The sequence below is a fragment of the Neoarius graeffei genome, chromosome 24, assembly GCF_027579695.1.
Source record: "Neoarius graeffei isolate fNeoGra1 chromosome 24, fNeoGra1.pri, whole genome shotgun sequence".
Taxonomy (NCBI): Eukaryota; Metazoa; Chordata; class Actinopteri; order Siluriformes; family Ariidae; genus Neoarius; species Neoarius graeffei.
The window spans coordinates 23418339-23441346 of NC_083592.1; the positions used below are offsets into that span (position 1 = coordinate 23418339).

General features: G+C 47.9%; 1 protein-coding gene and 1 long non-coding RNA gene across 6 annotated transcripts in view; one reads left to right on the top strand and one right to left on the bottom strand.

Annotated features, from left to right (window-relative positions):
- The window catches only part of pappab (pregnancy-associated plasma protein A, pappalysin 1b), a 303242-nt gene that overhangs the window by 61229 nt on the left and 219005 nt on the right, over positions 1-23008 (bottom strand). For all 5 annotated transcript variants that reach the window (XM_060906902.1, XM_060906903.1, XM_060906904.1 and 2 more), the window contains exons 15-16: positions 823-1006; positions 57-264 (exon numbers count right to left, since the gene is read on the bottom strand). In XM_060906902.1, the coding sequence (XP_060762885.1) occupies positions 57-264; positions 823-1006 (392 nt within the window). The remainder of the gene's footprint in view (positions 1-56; positions 265-822; positions 1007-23008) is intronic.
- LOC132872231 (uncharacterized) lies at positions 3929-4578 on the top strand. The gene is made up of 2 exons (XR_009651400.1): positions 3929-4244; positions 4519-4578. It is a non-coding gene; the product is annotated as an uncharacterized LOC132872231 (long non-coding RNA).

The following is a 23008-nucleotide window of genomic DNA, read 5'->3' on the forward strand; positions in this document are numbered from 1 at the left end:
AATCAATTTGTAATCATAACAGTCAGTTGGTGTTTTCAGAGCTAGAAGTGACTCACCTTTTGGGGTTGTCAGCACTAAGCACATGATAGCCCGGCTTGCACTTGTACTTGCAGAAAGAGCCAACTTTGAGACCACTGGCACTGCAGCGTTTGGTTTGCAGGATAGCGTTGGGGATGGAAGGAGGCATGGGACAGCGCAGCTCACACATAGCCTCTGGGAAGGACCACATGCCATCCTCCATACATGTCAGCACGTTATTGCTGCCTATAAGAAATCACATGTTTCCGCTTGTTCATACTCTGAAAAGCAGTGACCTGGGTGGTAGAATTCCAACAAAATTCTTCTTCCCTAAACATGGAAATTTCAGTCTAGCTACCACTTAATAAAACAAACTTCATCAACAAACACTAAAAAAGTTTGTTTTATTAAGTGGTAGCTAGACTGAAATTTCCATGTTTAGGGAAGAAGAATTTTGTTATGCTTTTGTTATTATTACGTTTTCCCTACAATAGGAGGACTGTGTTTCACATGTGTATCAGTTGATTTAGTCATAAAAACCTGATATCATGCAGTTTAACCTGTTTGTCAATGTGTCCTTGAGTTTCAACTAAACTATGCTGTAATACAAAACAACACTATAAATGCAGGATTAACATTTTTAAAAAATCATTGTCATTAAATAATTTCAAGACTTTCATTTTGTTTTGTGGTTGAATCAACAGACATTTATGTAGCTTACATATTACATATTTACATACATTTACATACATAGACCTATTAAACCCAGTGACTTTCTTGGTGGATCTACTGTGCTGAACTCACCTAATAGCTGCGCTGGATGTATACACTGGAAAGTGCACTTCTTGCCAAAGGTGGTGCCCTCAGTGAAGCTGAAGTTAGCTGGGTGCACGTGGTACTTGTCTGGACGTCCACAGTCCACTGGCTCACAGGACACCTGTTTGTTCCATTTCCCATCAGCACAAGTGAGGGTGGCCATAGAGTCCGACTAAGGAACAAGAGCTATATCAGCTTTTCCTTATAGCTAGGTGTGATAACTTTAGTTTCTGGAGTTTTAAGCTTACACTGACAAATAATACCCAAAAATAGAAAAAAAACCCTCCCCTTCCTCAACAAAAAAAACTTAGTGTCTGTGATGGATCTCTTAATGAGAGTGAGCAGAGGCAGCGGTCATTGCAAAGGCGGCCACTGATAATAAATAGCGTGTCTGCAGTGTATAAAGCTGTCAGGAGCAAAGGCGGTGGGAGTCAGGGGTCATTTCAGCTGATTTAATAAGTCATTTCAGGAGTGTGGAATGCTTGTAAAGACATTAGCAGAGCCCCATCAGAGCCATTGGAAGAGCTAGGCCAGCCAGATTCTGTTTCTCTCTCTTTTTTTTCTGTCCAAACACCACCATTGTCTTCTCTCCTCCCAATGGAACCACACTGGCAAGCATGCAACTGATCCCATCCAACCAATGTCAGCTCACTGGTTGTGAAATGGATCAGCAACATTCCTGCCAAACATAGGCCAACAGCGAGTAGTGGTCTGCTTTGACGGGAAATCATTCAGCCTCTAAAGCTTTCTCTCACTGAGGCATTGTGGTGAGCCTTAAGTGTTGCAAAACACAATGTTTATTGGCAGAGGTGGAAAAACTGGATTGACAAAGTAAAAGTCCTGCTTAGGTTTTCCTTCTGCCTGTGCGCTCAACACAGATGATTTCACCAATTAGCTCATCAACCTGGCTTAGGGGATGTGGTAATTAGGATCAGCTGGTTCACTGAATTGGCTGGAGCAAAAATGTGGCAGGGTTTTTACTTTCTGCACCCGGGTTTTTCCACCTCTGTTTATTGGATCAATACAAATTAGTGCTTAAGTTGACATATCTTTACAAACTTTTTATTAAGTAAAAATAAGATAAAAATTTTTGCACACTTGACAAATCTGAAAAACCCACTGAGCAAACCATTAATTTAGTGACCACTCAGTTACAGTAAAATGATTATAGATCAATTTTTACCCTATTCATTTATGGAGATGCATAAAAATGCTTGTACATTGCATGATAGCAAATTTAAACCATTAAGCCAACAAATTATTGTGGGTGTCTGGTATTTTAAAATGTTGTAAGCATTCGGCACAAACTTTATTTGATCACATTCAGAGTACTGGAAAGTGGCTGTGTGTATACACAAAGTCCACCTCTTTCAGAGAAATACAGAATAAAACACACTTCTCATACATGGATCTCTTAATCTCTTTATGACAAGGGCCAAAAGACTGGTCATAAAAAAAAAGAAATGTCAGAGATGTTTGTTGAACCAGTTTCTGTGAAGTCAAACAGTTTTTGTTGGCAAGGCATAGATTATTGTGGCAAATGTTCTTTTACTCACATCCACAAAACTAAACACAGAAGGGAACTGCATTTTTTTATTGTGTTTTGACCCCACTCTCTCTTTTCTCTCTCCCTATTCCCTCTCAAATGGCAGATTTAAGGCAGTCTGGAATGCAGCATGGCCATGGAATCCAATGCTTATCTAATGTTCTGTACCCTCTCAGGAAATACATAAGCACCTAAAACTAAACAAAACAGCAGGAAACAGTTGAAATGCAATCCAGATCCAGATCAAAAACTTGCAATCTTTTCTGCATTTTCCTCTTTTCAGCCAAGGGCTCTTATTGAAAACAGGTCAGTGGTGAGACAGTGCAAGCCTTTCCATATTTCAAGTGAATATTTTAAGCAACATGCATCTCATCTCATTATCTCTAGCCGCTTTATCCTTCTACAGGGTCGCAGGCAAGCTGGAGCCTATCCCAGCTGACTACGGGCGAAAGGCGGGGTACACCCTGGACAAGTCGCCAGGTCATCACAGGGCTGACACATAGACACATAGTCTAAATTGACCTATGGTCAATTTAGAGTCACCAGTTAACCTAACCTGCATGTCTTTGGACTGTGGGGGAAAACGGAGCACCGGAAACCCACGCGGAGAACATACAAATTCCGCACAGAAAGGCCCTCGCCGAACACGGGGCTCGAATCCGGACCTTCTTGCTGTGAGGCGACAGCGCTAACCACTACACCACCGTGCCGCCCAGCAACATGCATATTTGTCCTTATGTTTGTATTTATTAACTGTATATTCAGAGTATAGTATAATAACAGAATAATGATCAAAAATTGACTTGAGATCAGTGGTTACGTTAGACTTTTTCATTGTCCGTCATTTTGACGGACAGGGTCGTAAAAATTCCGTCATTGTCCATTATTATCTGTCATTTTATTTTTACTTTTAAATGACAATGTATATAGGCTATAAATGCTATATATTTAATAACTTGTGTTTTCATGGACTCATTCCCCGATAGCAGAGGGTCATTGAAACGACGTAGAGTTTTGGTCAGAATGGTCGGTTTCCGTCGTACGTCAGAAAATCAACGTTGAAACGGCGCCGTGAAACGTCGATTTCTCCGCCGTCTGAGAGGGTCGATTTATCACCGTTGAATCAACGTGGGTAAAGGTTGATCTGTCGACCGTCAGAGAAGGTTGAATATACGACGTTGAACCATCGTCACTTTTGCCGGCCAGTTTTCAACATTGGTAGGATGATCAACTGGCCCGTAGCCAGGGGAGATCGGAGGGTTCGTTCGATCCCCCCCCCGCGACACCGCGCCCCGGACACACACGCCTCAAGATTACTCAAGATTTATTCATTTGTTCATGTCCGATGAATATACATTGATTCACATTTAAATTTACAATATCAAATCCAGACTAATCAAAAAAGAAAAGTAGACTAAGTGAGAACGAGTTAGAAAAACGGGTTCATTTCTCCTATGTTTATGTTTACACGTTTTGTTCAGACTGCTTTACACCCCAATCCAGTGGGAGGCGGTAATGCCCCCATTAGACCCCTTTCACTGATGTCACCCGAAACCGGAAGTAAACAAACCCTGCGCCACATTGGAAGACCAACAAACTCGTGATTTGGGGGAAATAAAGGCAGCGCGCGGTATGTGAACCCACGAGGCACTTGGTTCATCATAAACCTACAATGGTAAACTTTTGTGCTGTGTTAGGGTGTTCTAACAAAGCTGATGGGAAAGGTGAAAAGAAGTCTTTCTACAGAATACCAGCTGTGATTGAGACACAAGCAAACCAAGGAGCTTTCTGCCAGGAGACAGAGAGAGGATTTAGCTGCTTTATGCAGAGCGGATCTGAATACTTCAAGTCTATTTTGTTACTGGTAAGTCACTAGGCTAGAGTGTTGTAGAACATTTTTTAAAATGTTTACTGAATAAAAACATAATTTTATCAAATATTCTCTACTCTATATTTCATTTCTTTCTTTTGTTTTAATTTTCCTCCCTCCATCCCTCTTTGGATTTTAAATATAGTTTTTCCCCATGTCCAAATAATGAGGTAGGGTGGCATTTAGAAACCCATAGCCTACTGCTGACTTTCTTTATCAATGCTGCATCAAATTAATTTTGGTTATGTTTTTCTGTTTCCATGTACAGGTCTGCGCCGCAGGAGGAATAGGCCACAATTATAAATAAATCATAAAATGTTTCTAAGAACTTGTTCAAGTGTGTTCTGTTCCTTATAAATGTTAAAAGTTATGCCTCATTAGATAGCTTGACAAACATTAGGAGAGGTGCATTGTTGCATGCATTTTTATATCCTGTTGTACATTAAACAGGACGTAGCCTACACACATTGATATAAATTAAGTTTCACTTTCATGGTTGAAGTATGCATGTGTGTGTTCTTCCTAGGCAAGAGCCCCGATGCTTTATTGTTAGCTAGTTTAATTTAGCCTGTTTTGCTTAATTTGTAGCCTTCCTGTTGTACATAAAACAGGAAGTAAAGTTGGATGAATCATCGCCGAAAATTCAACTATAAATCGACCAAAATACGTAGTTGAATAAAGGGTGAAAGGGGGTCTATTCTCTGTCGACCACCAGCCACTTTTCAACGTCGTTTCAACGGAAACTCGTATGAGCAAAGCGGTGTTGAATCAACGTCGGTGATCGACGGTGATTCGACGGCGTATAGGTCGAAGAACATGCCGATGATTCCACGTCGAATCAACGACCCTCTGCTATCTGGGTTTTCATTTAAAAATTAATTCACAGAACAAGCTTGTATTATTTAATCATTTATTTATGTATTTATGATGCAAAAAGATGAACAGAGATTCTGACGTTCGGTCACTTGTGAACCCATTTTCCCTCCGCTAAAAACATTGCGGCTGTTGTGCCTTAACGGGCATATGAACAATGTTATTTTACAATGTAGCAAGACAATTGCAGTTAAAATATGAACAGTCCACTACAACGATTTAAGTGACAATCTAATTTGACCTGTCTGCGTGAGCTCAAACCTTCCTTCTGGCCCGCATGGATTTAAATTGGGAGCTCGCTTGTGCATAATCAAAGTCGTCAATGGAGACTGCTGCCGAGGCAATTGTCATTAAATTTTGCGTCTTTGCCTCGGACAGACGACTTCTCACTGACGTTTTAATTTTATTCTGAAGGCTGAACCCGCGCTCTGCTGCGACACTGGAGACTGGAATAACCAGCGCCACTTCAGCCAAAGTTCTGAAGTCGGGAAACATTTCTCCCAGGGAAGTGATCAGAAGCCGGCAAGAGCTTCTGAAAGTTGGATTTCCCGACCCTGCTAGTACTCTCTTCATAGGGAGGAAATCCTGCAGCATGCGGTCTTTCTGCACCAGTGGTGCAGCTGCACCCCGCGTCTCGGCTCGGCGGAGCCTGGAACCTGACACGGAAGGTCTTAAATAAAACGAAGTTATGTTTAAATGTTAGTTTGTCTACCCGTGCTCTCATTAAAATGATAGTTTAGCAGATATTCGAGCAGTGATGTTCCTAAGCTTGCTGGGGAAGAATACAATAAATCGACATTTGTCTCATCTCATTATCTCTAGCCGCTTTATCCTTCTACAGGGTCGCAGGCAAGCTGGAGCCTATCCCAGCTGACTATGGGCGAAAGGCAGGGTACACCCTGGACAAGTCGCCAGGTCATCACAGGGCTGACACATAGACACAGACAACCATTCACACTCACATTCACACCTACGGTCAATTTAGAGTCACCAGTTAACCTAAGCTGCATGTCTTTGGACTGTGGGGGAAACCGGAGCACCCGGAGGAAACCCACGCAGACAACATGCAAACTCCACACAGAAAGGCCCTCACCGGCCCCGGGGCTCGAACCCAGGACCTTCTTGCTGTGAGGCGACAGCGCTAACCACTACACCACCGTGCCGCCACCCAATGCATCTCTTTTTTTAATAGCAAAAATGACGTGTCTTCTGCAGAGAAGGGAAACATTAATACATCTCACTGTGCTAGTGGATAGAAAAGTCAGAGCGCGGTCAGGAGCGCGATGGGGGGAACAGCCTTGCGCAGTGGCTACAATGTATACATGAGTAGCCTATGCACTGAACATCAAGACTGCCGCAACGTCGGCTCAGATTGAAAGTGACGGCAGTGAAGACTATGTATACTGTATGTAAGAAAACTCTGCCACAACTTGCCAATCATTTCAATTGTGTGTTTTATTATTGTTATTATTAGGCTATTATTGTTATTGGTAATGGTAACGGTAAACATACATCAAAATGACCGACGGCCTTCAGATTTTTCCGTCATAGCTAAAAAAAATCTGTCAACGACGGACAATTGTCGGTTAATGCGACCTATGCTTGAGATCATGACAGAGTAGAAAGACTCCATCTCTCCAATTTAGGTGTCGATTTATATAGAGGAAGCATCACTGTCCTGGTAACAAAACCACCCCAAGGAGAAAGAAGTACATAAAACTTCAGAGGATCTCCTCTGCAGACCCCATAAAACCCCAGTTACAACTTTCTACCTTGTTTCACATCCAAGCTCTACACATTGTATCAACAGCCACTAAACCAACAAGCCCAGCTCTAGGGGGTGTCAGGAGCCTGGCCTGAAGAGAGAGGGACCAACACAAAAACAGTCAGTCATTGGTGAACAGACACAGGACACACATGTACACATGTGCGCACGTGCACAAACACACGCACACACACACAATGAGGGGGGTGTTTAAATACCAAACATCAATTTGCAAAGCATTCAAGCACAATGCACACAATGACACACCGAATGACACACAAGTACACAAATATGATGTTCTAGATTTAGACATCATTGCTCAACAGGCTATCACTGGTTGCCTCCTCCCCTTCCCCCTCCTCCTTTCCTCACAAAGCAAGGAATGACAACTGGCAACATGTCTAAGTTGTGAAGCAATGTGGAGTGGAGCAGGGATGTCTGCGTGCAAGGAGTTTCCTTCTTTTAAAAATTTACAGCTTCTGATTCCTCCTCCACTGAGAATTTAACTACGACTGACTACTGTGCCTAATTCAACACAGATGCCCCTGTTGCCTGTTGGACTTTCTTTTGCACCCCATCCCAAGACTTTTTCTCTCTGTGGACACACACACACACACACACACACACACACACACACACACACACACACACACACAGGCGTGCACGTCTTACTATTTTGTGAAGACCTTCAACTAGTAATTATTAATAGAACTAATGAAAACACCTAAACCTAATCTTAACATAAGCAACCAGCCAAATGTTTCCACAAGTTTAAAAATGTCAGATATTCCTATCTTTGAGATGACATTTGGTCCCCATCTATATACAAAAACGTGTACAACAAAAACATCACCACCACCACCACCACCACACATGCACACATGTACACACAGTTGGAGAAAAATGGAAAATAAGAGAAGGAAAGTAATACTTGAACTCTCCATTTGGCTTTCTGACCTGCCTAAATGATGTTGTTTGTCTAATGGTGATTTTCAAGACATGTTCTGCTTTCAATAACACCATGGCAAAAATAAGTGGTGTGCCGCCAGGATACGGAGGCCACAAATGACACTGCCCTCATTGTGATGTGGCACCCCACTGCCACCAGTGCAACCAGAACAAAAATCATTCAGCTTCAAAGTTACTTTTTCATCACGGAGACAATACTATGTGGAGCTAACAATGTTTGGTGCTGCTGTTTCTACATATGATTTTTTTTTTGAACATTCTAAGTTCCATTGATGGTGAAATTACTAATTTCTCATTGACTGGGCCTTTTAGAAGCAGACTTTAGTGCTCTCTGGAGACAGTAGATAAGCAGTAATTGCTGTGCTGGAATCAGCACTTTCCCTTTCAGTGCAAGCCCATGGGCACCCTCATACGATCATCCATCAGTCCATCTCTCTATCTCTCTTTCTCTCTCTCTCCCTTTCCCTCCTGGAAGGATTTCAGAGTTTCTTCACGAGTTCAAAAGTAGGGCATCTGATTAAAACCTGCCACACACTAGCTATATGTGTGGCAAACAAACATGTTTTCATGTTCTCACATTCTGACCATGCTTTCTCATAAACAGCCATAGAGAAGACTGTGCAGATGTATTCTGTAGTCACCAATTTTCTTTGTTATTCTGTGCAGAATTGCCATAACTGGATGTGATGCAATAGAGTAACAAATGTGGTATTAGAACCAGAGATTGTATCATTATTTTAACGTAGTCAGTAGGCTTAAAGAAAACTCTCTCACATAACTAGTCCAGACATCTCCTCTGAAAAGGCCCCTGCAACCCCCTGGTTCTGGGCCCCAAATCATACTGCTGTTATATAAACCAAGGCCTCCCAAAAAGCTGAGAAAATCTGTCTGTTGCCTCTCTTTTCTAATGCATAATAGCTGCTGTATGGAAGCCAAGCCTATCAGCGGACAGCGGTCTCTGGCAGCAATCAGCCCAAACACATACATATAGTACTGTCCTTGCATTTGCAAAACATGTTGTGTGTGTTTTTACACTCTTGCTATATTTTCCTATACTACTGGCATTTTTTATTGTTGCATGTATTTTTTATATTTTTTTAAACCAACATACAGTATACCGTAGTATGTACAGAAAAAAATAGCCCTGTATTCAGTTATGTGAGTGCATGTGATTAGTCATACAAGGATAGTTTGGTAAGGCTTTCCTAATTTAGTATTATGCTAGCAAGTCAGTAACAGAAAGGGTTCTAGATTTTGGATGGTCAGCCTTGCTGCAAGCTGGACACTGTACTCGATAAAGAAGTCAGGACTTAAAGGGAAACTTCAGGATTTATATATATATATATATATATATATATATATATATATATATATATATATATATATATATATATTTTTTACCTGGGCCCTATTTTCCCATCACTTTGGGTCCAAATAATTACTACGGATAAAACCAATTGAAATTGGTCCAGTATTGAGTTAGAACGCTATAACCGGCAAACACAAAATGACTATACAATAATGTATCAAAGTAAACCACTTGTTTTTGCCACTGTCAGGCTCATAATATGTGACTGACAACATGGAAAAGATCCCTACAGAGATACACCCGTGTCTGTTTACCTCAATAACTCCAGTAAAGAAACTGGAGAAAATGACTGTTTCTATAGCCATTGTTTTACCTTTTTCTTCTTACAGGCTGTGATGCAGTGCCCCATTCAATGCATCACACTGAATCGAGAGAGGGGATCTCTCCCGACCAAAGCACATGTTTTGTGTGTGTGTGTGCGTGTCTGTGAGCAAGCAAGTGAATGAAATTAGTAAAGTTGAAAAGCAAGCCCGAAGTGAGAAATAAAGTCTGTGTTTACATCATTTCCTGCCTGCCACGCTTCAGTCTTCTGCCCATGTCAGGGACTTACCACAGTGGTGCCGAAAGCTGGGATACTGAAACGAACCACCCATGGAGTCCGCCCCACTCAAGGACCTCATCCATGTCCTTGCTGCCGTACAACAGAGCCAGCACCAAGCACTGATTGCCCTCCAAAAGGACCAAGAACAACACTTCAAAGCATTGCTGCTGGCCCAGCAGGAAGCTCGCCAGACATTCTGGCACCTGCTTGCATCAGCTGGGTCCTCGACTGCCACTGCTGTGGACCCACCTCACATCACGATCACCAAGATGGGGCTGCATGACGATCCAGAAGCCTTCATTGTGCTCTTTGACCAAGAGGCCAAAGCATGGGGTGGCCAGTCGAGCAATGCATGACATGTCTAATACCGCTGCTGACTGGAGAGGCACAGCTTGCTGTGCAACAGCTCCCTACCAACAGTCAGCTTGTCTACACCAACTTGAAATGAGCCATCCTTCAGCATGTAAGCCACTCCCCAGAACAACACCACCAGTACGTCCACATACTGACATTGGAGGAAGTCGGCCAGCCATTTGTGTTCTGCCAATAGCTCCGGGACGTCTGCCGGTGGTGGCTGAGGGTGGACAATCACATCACCGAGGGGATAAATGACATGATGACACTGAAGTAGTTCATCACGCGGCTGCCGGAAGGAACAGTGGAGTGAGTCCAGTGCCACCGCCCAACATCACTGGATCAAGCCATCAAGTTGGCGGAGGACCATTTGGCGGCGGTTCCAGCGGCAGGCGGACATTCCACCTCTTCTCTTTCTCTCTCTCTCCTCTTCTCTCACCTCTCCCCATCCCCGCCCTGTTCCCCCACCATGGAAGCAGGGGATGCCGCCCCCCAGCTGGCTTGCCACACCCATGGTGTCCCCCTCCCTTCTTCCCCTTCTATGTCTGTGTCTCCCCCCCCCCCAAGTGAGTGACTCCCATATCGCTGGTGCAGAGGTGAAGCCTGGGCCGGTATGCTGGTGCTGCAGGGAACCTGGGCATCTCCAGGGCCAGTGCTCTGTGATGGAGGTGGGAGCTTTGGTCTGGATCCCTGATGCACCAGAGACTACCCTCGATCGGGCCAGAGTGTATCATATACCAGTGAGTTTTCAAGGAGATATGTATCATGTGTTGGTGGATTCCAGCTGTAATCAGAATTCAATCCACCAAAGCCTCGTGCAAAGTGAGGCACTGGGGAGAGCACAAAGTACTGATAGTTTTGTGTGTGCATGGAGATGTTCACAAATATCCACTAGTGTCCATTCACATTCTATTTCAGGGAGAAAAGCATAGTGTACAGGTGGCAGTTAACCTGCATCTCACCCACCCACTGATTCTGGGGACCAATTGGCCAGGGTTTAGAGGTTTAATGGCGCATGTAGTAGTAGGTGGGTCCTGCAGTAACACGTCACAGGGGGATCCCGGTGTGGCATTCACTGGGGAAGTTGTCTCAGAGCCATCTACATCAGCACCACATCAGGATGATATGAGGAGTGGAGAGCAGCCCACCCCTCCTCCCTCTCTTGGAGATTCTCTCAAGGATTTCCCATTAGAACAGACGTGAGATGAGACTCTGCATCATTCTTTTGACCAAGTGAGAGGAATCGATGGTCATCCCCTCCAACCAAATGCAACACCCTCCTTCCTGTACTTCGCGAGTATTAAAGATAGGCTGTTCTGAGTGTTGCAGGACAATCAAACTGGCAAACAGATAACCCAGTTGTTAATCCCAAACAGCCGTAGGGAACTTGTATTCCATGTAGCTCACTTTAATCCAATGGCTGGACATTTAGGTCAGGATAAAAGACTTGCCTGAATAATGGCCAGGTTCAATTGGCCAGGGATTCACGGGGACATCCGTCAGTGGTGTGCAGCATGCCACGTATGCCAACTAATAAGTCCAACAGCCACCCCAAAAGTGCCTTTGCACCCTCTCCTTCTAATCAAGACCCCCTTCGAGAGAATTGGCATGGAGCTCCTTGGGTGATTACATCGGTCAGCATAGGGATATCACTTTATTGTAGTCCTGGTGGACTATGCAATGTGATATTCAGAAGTTGGTGCCTCTCTGCAATATTTCAGCACACAGTATTGTGGAGGCAGTCTTCCGTGTTATCTCCTGAGTCAGGATTCCCAAAGAAACCCTGACTGACCAAGGCACTACATTTATGTCATGCACACTTTGCGAGCTATATGGGTTATTGGGAATTAAATCCATCTGCACCAGCATCTATCACCCACAAACAGATGGCTTGGTAGAACAGTTCAATGAAACACTTAAAAATTTAATTTGGAAGTTTGTAGGTGAAGATGAACATAATTGGGATAAATAGCTCGAGCACCTGCTATTTGCAGTATGAGAGGTTCCACAAGCCTCCACAGGATTTTCCCCATTCGACTTATTATACCAGTATGGACATAAGTCTTACAGCATTTTGGATGTACTGCAGGAAAATTAGGAGGATGGATCTTTGACTAGTAAAAATGAAATTCAGTACTTCCTTGACCTGTGCACAAAGGTCCACACCCTCATTCACTTAACCCAGAAGAATTTACAGCAGGCACAAGAACGTCAAGTCTGGCTCTACAACATGGACGAGTGCCTTAGAGAGTTCACCCTGGGAGATAAAGTACCCATATTATTGCTCACTTCAAGCTCCAAATTGATCACCAAGTGGCAAGGGCCCTTTGAGGTCACACGACAAATCAGGGACGTCAAATATGAGGTGAGGCAAACAGACAGGGGTGGGGCATGACAAATATACCAACTCAACCTGTTAAAACATTGGAAGGAGCAGGTCACTGTGGCATTGTCATCAGTAGTTATGGAGAAGGCAGAGCTGGGGCTGGAGGTAAAAATAAAAGTAACCACTCAAACTGATCTGGTCCCTTGTGGAGACCACCTCTCACTGGCCCAACTCATGAAGGTTGCCAGGTTGCAAACAGAATTTTCCAATGTGTTCTCGCCCCTTCCTGGCTGCACTCACCTCATAGAACACCACATTGAAATGCCACCAGGGCTGGTGGTGCATAGCCACCCATACTGCTTTCCTGAACACAAAAAAGGTGGTTTGAGATGAACTCAAGGCCCTGCTCAAAATGGGCATAATTGAGGAGTCCCACAGTAACTGAAGCAGCCCAGTGGTCCTGGTCCCCAAGACTGACAAGTCGGTCAGGTTCTGTGTGGACTATAGAAAAGTCATTGTGGTGTCTAAATTTGATGCATACCCAATGTCTCGCATTGATGAGTTGCTCAATCAGACACTGCTTGCTTTTATCTGACACTAGATTTGACAAAGGGATATTGGCAGATCCCCTTGACTCCTCTATCTCGAGAGAAATCACCCTTTTTCACATCATTTGGCTTACACCAATTTGTCACACTTCCTTTCGGGTTATTTGGGGCTCCTGCTATGTTCCAGCAGCTCATAGACAAGATCCTCCACCCCCATGCCATTTATGCTGTGGCCAACCTAGGTGACATTATTATATATAGCAATGATTGGTCGCGGCACCTAGAACACCTTAGGGCTATCCTGGAGTCGCCAAGGCATGTGGGTCTCACTGCGAACCCAAAAAAAAGTGTGTTATTCCATGGGTGGAAGTACAGCATCTGGGTTTCCACTTGGGTCATGGGCAGGTACCACTCCAAATTGACAAGACTGCAGCTACTACAGCCTGCCCAAGGCCCAAGACCAAAAAGGGGGTGAGACAGTTCCTGGGGCTGGCTGGCTACTAGCACAAGTTCATACCTAATTATTTGGATGTCACCAGCCTGCTGACTGATCTCACTAAAAAGGGGGCACCAGATCTGGTCCAATGGATGGAGCAGTGCTAACAGGCTAAGGTAAAAGCTGCACCATGTGGAGGCAACTTTTACACTCCCCTGACTTCTCTCTCCCTTTTATTTTACAGACGGATGCATTGGACAGAGGGCTGGTGGCCGTTTTGTCCCAGAATGTGGAGGGCAAGGAACATCCAGTGCTGTACATTAGTCACAAGCTTTTGATGCATAAAAGTAAGTACAGCACCATCAAGAAGGAGTGCCTGGACATCAAATGGGCAGACCTCACCCTCTGGTACTACCTGCTGGGGTGCCTTTTCACCCTCTGTTTGGACCATGTGCCACTCCAGTGGCTCCACCACATGAAGGAAGCCAATGTGCGGCTCAACTATTGGTATCTCACCCTCCAGCCTTTTAAATTTGAGGTGGTCCATGGGTGCAGATGGTGGTGGTGGACTTTCTGTACCATCGAGGGGGAGTTGGCTGCAGCGGGGGCAAGACCAAGCATCGGTTTGTGAATGGAGAGCAGGGCCAGGGAAGGTGAGTGGCAAAGTCAGTACACCTGTTGTCAATTAATGTTGTGTGTGTTTTGCAGTGATGACGGAGAATAGAAAAGGAAGGAGATAGTGAAGAGAGGGGATATCTCCTGACCAGAGCACATGTTGTGTGTGTGTGTGTGTGTGTGTGTGTGTGTGTGTGTGTGTGTGTGTGTGTGTGTGTGTGCGCGTGCATGAGTGAGCCATTGAGATTAGTAAAGCTGAAAAGCAAGCTTGAAGTGAGAAATAAAGTCTGTGTTAACATCATGTCCCACCTGCTGCACTTCAATATTCCATCCATGTCAGGGAATTACTAATTCTGCATGACTTCTCCATTTCTAAGCATCAGAAAACAGCCCCTGTGTGATAATCATCTACAGGCACTGAATGGGGCACTGCATTAGAGAGCGGAGGAAGAGAAAGGTAAAACAATGAATATATCTCTGTAAGGATCCTTTCCATGTTGTCAGACACTTAAAATAACATCATGAGCCCATCAGTGGTGAAAACAGGCAGTTTATTGGCCCTAGAGAATTCCATTGTTATAGCTTGTAACAATTTTCTGACTGTGGGAAACAGAGGAACTGAGAGGCTTCAAAACGGGTGTGTTCTTTTTATTTTCACACTTTTTGGTGACAAATTGACAAACAAACACACTACACACACATGCAACAAGGTGTCACAGCTCTCTCTCTCTCTCTCTCTCTCCTGGCTGTCTGAAAGATACACAGAGTCACAGGTTAACCATCTGGGGTCTGAGGGTATTTTCTGTCACTCTAAAGATTTTGGCATGCTCTGATTTTGTTGTCAATTTCAACAAATATAATCAGTATTTTCAAAGTCATATAACTCTTTTGTTTTCAGCACAAGTTCAGCTACAACAGTATCTGTGTAGTATGTATGTCATGATTGTACTTTAAAAAATAACAGGTAAATGAAGATGTTGTAAAAAGTGGATTTAGAACTGTGTTGGAATGTGTGAAATAAACATTACCTTACTGTGGCAGTGGGGGTGTGGTCAAGTGTCGGTCTGTGAATGGAGGGCAGAGTCAGGGAAGGTAAGTGGCAGAATCACTGCACCTGGCATGAATTAACCTGTGTTTGTGTGTCTTCCCCAGTGACCGTGCCCTATAAAAGGAGAGAGCAAGCAGAGGAAGGAGCTCTCTCCTGACCAGAATGCAAGTGTGTGCGTGTGAGAGAGTGAGTGAGCTGAAAAGCCACATACAGAAAAATAAAAGTTTCTGAGAACTTGTTTCTGGCCTGCCGTGCTTCTGTGCTCCACCCACCTGCTCTGGTTCTATAGTGGTGCTGAAACCTGGGACGGAGCGCAGAAGGAGACAGCCCCATGGAGTCCTCCCCCTTCAAGGACCTGGTCCATGCCCTCGCCTCGGCCCAACAAAGCCAGCACCAGGCGCTGGTCACCCTCCGGAAGGAGCAGGAACAATGGTTCGAAGCCCTGGTGCTGGCACAGCAGGAAGATCGCCAGGCATTCTGGCACCTGCTTGCATCGGCGGGGTCCACCATCACCACCGCTGCGGACCCTCCCCACCTCATCCTAATGAAGATGGGTCCACACGACGACCCCAAAGCCTTCCTTGCTCTTTTTGAGCAGGCAGCAGAGGCATGGATTTGGCCGGTGGAACAGCGCGCGGCGCACCTCCTCCCCCTGCTCACGGGCGAGGCACAGCTGGCCGTGCTACAGATCCCCACTGACAGTCTGCTGGTCTACGCTGACCTCCACAGGGTCGTCCTCCAACATGTGGGGCACACCCCAGAGCAGCAACGGCAGCGCTTCTGTGTGCTGAGCCTGGAGGAGGTCGGCCGGCCGTTCGAGTTTGGCCAGCAACTCCGGGATGCCTGCTGGCGGTGGCTGAGGGCCAACAACTGTGACGCCGAGGGAATCATCGACCTGGTGGCACTGGAACAATTCATCACCCGACTTCCGGAAGGAACAGTGGAGTGGGTCCAGTGGCATTGCCCAGCATCTCTGGATCAGGCCATCAAGCTGGCAGAGGACCATATGGCAGCTGTTCCGATGGCAGGACAGCATGTCTCCTCTTCTCCCATCTCTTCTCTCTCTCTGTCCCCTTCCGTTTCTTGTCCTCACCCCATTCCCCCACTGCGGAGGCGGGGGCTGGCTCCACCCCAACTGGCCTGCCACACCCACGGTGCCCTGCTGTTTCCTACTTCCATGTCTGTGTCTCCCCCCCCTCAGGTGAGTGAGCTCCGAAACACCAGTGCAGAGGGAGAGCCTGGGCCTGTATGCTGGCGCTGCGGGGAACCTCCAGCATCAGTGCTCGGCTATGGAGGTGGGCACGGTGGTCTGGATCCCTGATGCGCCAGGGACCGCCCTCGATCAGGCCGGAGTGTATCGCATACCAGTGAGTATCCAAGGGGATACGTATCAGGCTTTGGTGGACTCCTGCTGTAATCAGACCTCAATCCACCAAAGCCTGGTGCAAGATGAGGCATTGGGGAGAGCACAATTGGTGAAGGTGTTGTGTGTGCACAGGGATGTTCACAACTACCATTTAGTGTCGGTCCACATTGTGTTTTGAGGGGAGAAATTTAGAGTAAAGGCAGCGGTTAATCCTTGCCTTACCCACTTGATAATTTTGGGGACTGATTGGCCGGGATTTAGGGAATTAATGTCACATTTAGTGAAGAGTGGGGCCTGCCATAATTTAGCAGGGAGAGGTCCCAGTGTGGCATTGGCGGGAGCAGCTGTCACAGAGCCGTCTACGTTATCACCACGTCAGAGTGAGGAGCAGCATGCTTCTCCTCCCTCTCTCAGGGAATCCCTCGTGGATTTCCTGTTAGAGCAGTCGCGAGACGAGACTCTGCGGCATGCATTTGACCAAGTGAGAGTAATAGATGGTCAAACTCTCCAGCCAGATGCCATCCTGTCCTTCCCCTATTTCTCCATTATTAAGGATAGGTTATACCGAGTGACGCAGGACACTCAGACTAAAGAACCAATAACACAGCTTTTAAACCCAAAGAGCCGCCAGGAATTTATATTCCAGGTGGCTCACTTTAATCCCATGGCCAGACACTTGGGCCAGGATAAGACACTAGCCCAAATAATGGCCCGGTTCTATTGGCCAGGGATTCGCGGCGATGTCCGTAGGTGGTGTACGGCGTGTCGCGAATGGCAGTTAGTAAATCCCACGGCTATTCCAAAAGCGCCTTTGCAGCCTCTGCCATTAATCGAGACCCCGTTCGAAAGAATTGGGATGGATCTTGTCGGGCCATTAGATCGGTCAACACGAGGATATCGCTTTATTTTATTTCTGGTGGACTATGCAATGCGATATCTGGAAACAGTGCCTTTTTGCAATATCTCAGCACGTAGTATTGCAGAAGCACTCTTCCGCGTCATCTCCCGAGTTGGAATCCCCAAAGAGATTCTGACTGATCAAGGCACTCCGTTTATGTCATGCACACTGTGCTAACTGTATGGGTTACTGGGAATTAAGCCTATCCGCACAAGCGTTTATCACCCACAAAAGGATGGCTTAGTTGAACGGTTCAATCACACCCTTAAGAACATAATTCGGAAATTTGTAAGCGAGGACGCATGCAACTGGGATAAATGGCTCGAGCCCCTGTTATTCGCAGTGCGAGAGGTCCCACAAGCCTCCACGGGGTTCTCCCTGTTCAAATTATTATACGGGCGTAAGCTGCGTGTCATTCTAGATGTGCTGTGTGAAAATTGGGAGGAGGGACCTTCAACAAGTAAAAATGAAATTCAATACATTCTCGACCTGCGCGCCAAACTCCACACAGTCATGCACCTAACCCAGGAGAATTTGTGGCAGGCCCAAGAACGTCAAGTCCATCTGTATGACAGGGGCACGCACCTTAGGGAATTCACACCAGGAGATAAAGTACTCATGTTGTTGCCCATGTCAAGCCCCAAATTGATCACCAGGTGGCAAGGACCCTTTGAGGTCACACGGCGAGTCAGGGATGTCGACAATGAGGTGCGGCGAACGGACAGGGGTGGGGCGTTACAGATTTACCACCTCAATCTGTTAAAACTTTGGAACGAGGAGGTCCCCGTGGCGTTGGTGTCAGTGATTCCAGAGAAGGCAGAGCTGGGGCCAGAGATTCAAAAAGGAAAATTGACATCGCCCACCGCTCCGGTCCCCTGTGGAGACCACCTCTCCCCAACCCAACTCACGGAGGTCGCCCAGTTGCAGACAGAATTTTCTGATGTATTCTCGCCCCTGCCCGGCCACATCCACCTCATAAAACACCACATTGAGATGCCCCCGGGGGGGCTAGTGCATAGCCGCCCTTACAGACTGCCCGAACACAAGAAAAAGGTGGTTCGGGAAGAACTCGAGGCTATGCTCGAAATGGGCATCATTGAGGAGTCCCGCAGTGACTGGAGCAGCCCAGTGGTCTTGGTTCCCAAGGCTGATGGGTCGGTCTGGTTCTGTGTAGACTATAGAAAAGTCAACATGGTGTCTAAATTCGATGCGTACCCAATGCCTCATATTGACGAGTTGCTCGATCGACTAGGCACAGCTCATTTTTATTCGACACTGGATTTGACAAAGGGATATTGGCAGATCCCCTTGACTCTGCTATCCCGAGAGAAAACGGCCTTTTCCACACCGTTTGGCTTACACCAGTTCATCACACTTCCTTTTGGGCTGTTTGTGGTGCCCGCTATGTTCCAGCAGCTTATGGATAGGGTCCTCCGCCCCCACGCCACCTACACGGCCGCCTACTTGGATGACATCATTATTTATTGTAATGACTGGCTGCAACACCTAGAGCACCTCAGGGCCATCCTTAGGTTGCTGAGGCGAGCGGGTCTCACAGCCAACCCGAAGAAGTATGCAATTGGGCGGGTGGAAGTATGATATCTGGGCTTCCACTTGGGCAATGGGCAGGTGCGTCCCCAAATCAATAAGACAGCAGAGATTGTGGCCTGCCCGAGGCCCAAGACCAAAAAGGGGGTGAGACAGTTCCTGGGGCTGGCTGGCTACTATTGTAGGTTTATACCCAATTATTCGGATGTCACCAGCCCGCTGACTGATCTCACTAAAAAGGGGGCACCAGATCCTGTCCAGTGGACAGAGCAATGCCAGCAGGCTTTCTCTGAGGTAAAGGCTGCACTGTGTGGGGGGCCACTGTTACACTCCCCTGACTTTTCTCTCCCCTTTGTTTTGCAGACGGATGAGTCGGACAGAGGGCTGGGGGCTGTTCTGTCCCAGGAGGTGGAGGGGGAGGACCATCCAGTGCTGTACATCAGCCAGAAGCTGTCGGTGCACAAGGGCCAGTACAGAACCATAGAAAAGGAATGTCTCACCATCAAGTGGGTGGTCCTTGCCCTCCGCTACTACCTGCTGGGGTGCCCTTTCACCCTCTGTTCAGACCACGCGCCCCTGCAGTGGCTCCACCACATGAAGGATGCCAATGTGCAGCTCACCCATTGGTATCTGGCACTCCAGCCGTTTAAGTTCAAGGTGGTCCACAGGCCCGGGGTGCAGATGGTCATGGCGCATTTCCTCTCCCATCGGGGGGGGGGGGGGGGGGGGGGGGGCGGGGAGTCAGCTGCAGGCCGACGGCTCCCCGGCCTGAGTCGGGCGGTGGGGATATGTGGCAGCGGGGGTGTGGTCAAGCATCGGTCTGTGAATGGAGGGCGGAGTCAGGGAAGGTAAGTGGCAGAATCACTGCACCTGACATGAATTAACCTGTGTTTGTATGTCTTCCCCAGTGACCATGTCCTATAAAAGGAGAGAGAGAGCGGAGGAAGGAGCTCTCTCCCGACCAGAATGCATGTGTGTGTGCATGTGAGAGAATGAGTGAGCTGAAAAGCCACATATACAGAAAAATAAGTTTCTGAGAACTCAGTTCTGGCCTGCCGTGCTTCTGTGCTCCACCCACCTGCTCTGGTTCTACACTTACCCATAGTCACAAATTGTTTTGATCACTTGAGGGGATTCTGTTCAGTCTTAGGAATGTATCAAGCACAAAAACTTAAATCTACTCCATTGATTTGGACAATTAACTGACCATCAAAAAATTATGTCCTATTGTTTTGGGATAAAGGGTTGGGAGTGGGAGGGGTATTCAGTGAAAAGATTAAAAAATTCCATTCCATTCAATGAGAAGAATGAATACTCCTTCCACTGCCAACTCTTAATCCCTTCAGGTCAAGTGATCAAAACGGTTCACCACAATGGGTAAGTGTGGCAGCGGGGGCGTGGTCAAGCGCCGGTCTGTGACAGGAGGGCAGAGTTGGGGAAGGTAAGTGGCAGAATCGCTTCACCTGAGTGTGATTAACCTATGTTTTGTGTGTGTTCTCCCCAGTAAACCGCGCTATTTAAGGAGGGAGAGTGAGAGCAGAGGGGACTGATCCCCGGACGAGACGCTGGTGTGTGTGTCTGTCTGTCTGTCTCTCTATTGAGGAAAAATATTGTTAGACTGAAAAGTGTGGCAATAAAAGCCTTTGTACCAACCTGATCTCTGTCCTGCCGTCCTCTGTGCTCCACCCACTCGTAAAGAACTGCCACAGTGGTGCCAAAACCCGGGAAGGTGGAGCACCTGTCCTGCAGCCCCATGGAATCCTCCCCGTTCGCGGACTTGGTCCACGCCCTCGCCACGGCTCAGCAGAGCCAGCACCAGGCACTCGTCACGCTCCGGAAGGAGCAGGAGCGCCGCTTCGAAGCCCTGGTGCTGGCTCAACAGGAAGACCGAGAGGCGTTCCGGCGCCTCCTCGCGTCGGCGGGGTCCACCAGCGCCCCGGCCGCGGGCCCATCTCCCATCACCTTGACTAAGATGGGCCTGCAGGACGACCCCAAGGCATTCATCGCGTTGTTTGAACAGGTCGCCGAAGCCTCGGGGTGGCCGATGGAGCAGCGCGCGACGCGCCTCCTCCCCCTCCTGATGGGAGAGGCGCAGTTAGCCGCACTACAGCTCCCCGCCGACCACCGGCTGGCCTACGCCGACCTTCGCCGGGCTGTCCTCCAGCGTGGGGCGCACGCCGGAGCAGCAGCGCCAGCGCTTCCGCGCGCTGCGAATGAAGGAAGTCGGCAGCTCGTTCGCGTTCGGCCAGCAGCTCCGGAACGCCTGCTGGCGGTGCCTGAGGGCCGAAGATCGCGACGCCGAGGGGATCATCGACCAGGTGGCGCTGGAACAGTTCATCGCCCGCCTACCCGCCGGAACAGCGGAGTGGGTCCAGTGCCACCGCCCGGCGTTGCTGGATCAGGCCGTAGGACTGGCGGAGGATCATCTGGCGGCTGTCCCGGCGGCAGGACAACGGATGTCATCATCTTCTCTCTCCTCTTCTCTCTCTCTTCCCCCTCCTCCCATGTCCCGTCCTCGCCCCATCCCCCCACCACAGAGGCGGGGGCCGGCTCCACCCCAGCCGGCCCGCCGCACCCGTGGTGCCCTCCCGTTTCTCCCTTCAGTGTCTGTCTCTCCCCCCCCTCAGGTGAGTGACCCTCAAACCACAGCTGCAGAGGGGAGGCCCGGACCAGTTTGCTGGCGCTGCGGAGAACTGGGCCACCTGCAGCAACAGTGTGCCGCGATGGAGGTGGGGGTGGTGGTGCGGATCCCCGACGCGCCAGAGGCTGCCCTCGATCAGGCCGGAGCGTATCGCATACCGGTAAGTGTACAAGGGGCGACATATCAGGCGTTGGTGGATTCGGGTTGGAACCAGACCTCGATCCGCCAAAGCCTGGTGCAAGATGAGGCATTGGGGGGAGCACAAGGGGTGAAGGTGTTGTGTGTGCACGGGGATGTTCACTGCTACCCGTTGGTGTCGGTCCACATACATTTCAGAGGGGACAAATCCATAGTAAAGGCGGCGGTTAATCCTCGCCTTACCCACTCTTTGATCTTGGGGACTGATTGGCCGGGATTCCGGGGGTTGATGGCACACCTAGTAAAGAGTGGGTCCTGCCGGTTAGCGGGGGGGGGGTCCCGGTGTCATTTTGGCTGGAGCTGCGGTCGCAGAGCCGTCTACGTCATCTCCGCGACAGAGTGAGGAGCCCCCGGCCCCTCCTCTTTCTATTGGGGAATCCCTCGCGGATTTCCCCCTGGAACAATCGCGAGACAAAACTCTGCGACATGCATTTGACCAAGTGAGAGTAATCGATGGTCAAACGCTCCAGCCGAACGCCACCCCGACCTTCCCCTATTTTTCCATTTTAAAGGATAGGTTATACCGAGTGACGCAGGACACTCAGACGAAGGAGCGTGTCACCCAGTTGTTAATTCCAAAGAGCCGCCGGGAATTGGTATTCCAGGCGGCTCACTTTAATCCCATGGCGGGACACCTCGGGCAGGATAAAACACTCGCCCGGATAATGGCCCGATTCTATTGGCCGGGGATTCGTGGCGACGTCCGTAAGTGGTGTATGGCGTGCCGCGAATGCCAGTTAGTAAATCCAGCGGCCATTCCAAAAGCGCCCTTGCACCCCCTACCATTAATCGAGACCCCGTTTGAAAGAATTGGGATGGATCTCGTCGGGCCATTAGATCGGTCAACACGAGGGTACTGCTTTATATTGGTTCTGGTGGACTATGCAACGCGATACCCGGAAGCGGTGCCTCTCCACAATATCTCCGCACGTAGTATTGCAGAGGCCCTCTTCCACATCATCTCCCTGGTCGGAATCCCGAAAGAGATTCTGACTGACCAAGGCACCTCGTTTATGTCACGAACACTGGCCAAACTGTATGGGCTACTGGGTATTAAGCCAATCCGCACCAGCGTGTATCACCCACAGATGGACGGTTTAGTCGAACGGTTCAACCGCACCCTCAAGAATATTATCAAAAAATTCGTAAGTGAGGACGCACGTAACTGGGATAAGTGGCTCGAACCCTTGTTGTTTGCAGTGCGAGAGGTCCCCCAAGCCTCCACGGGGTTCTCCCTGTTTGAATTATTGTATGGGCGTAAGC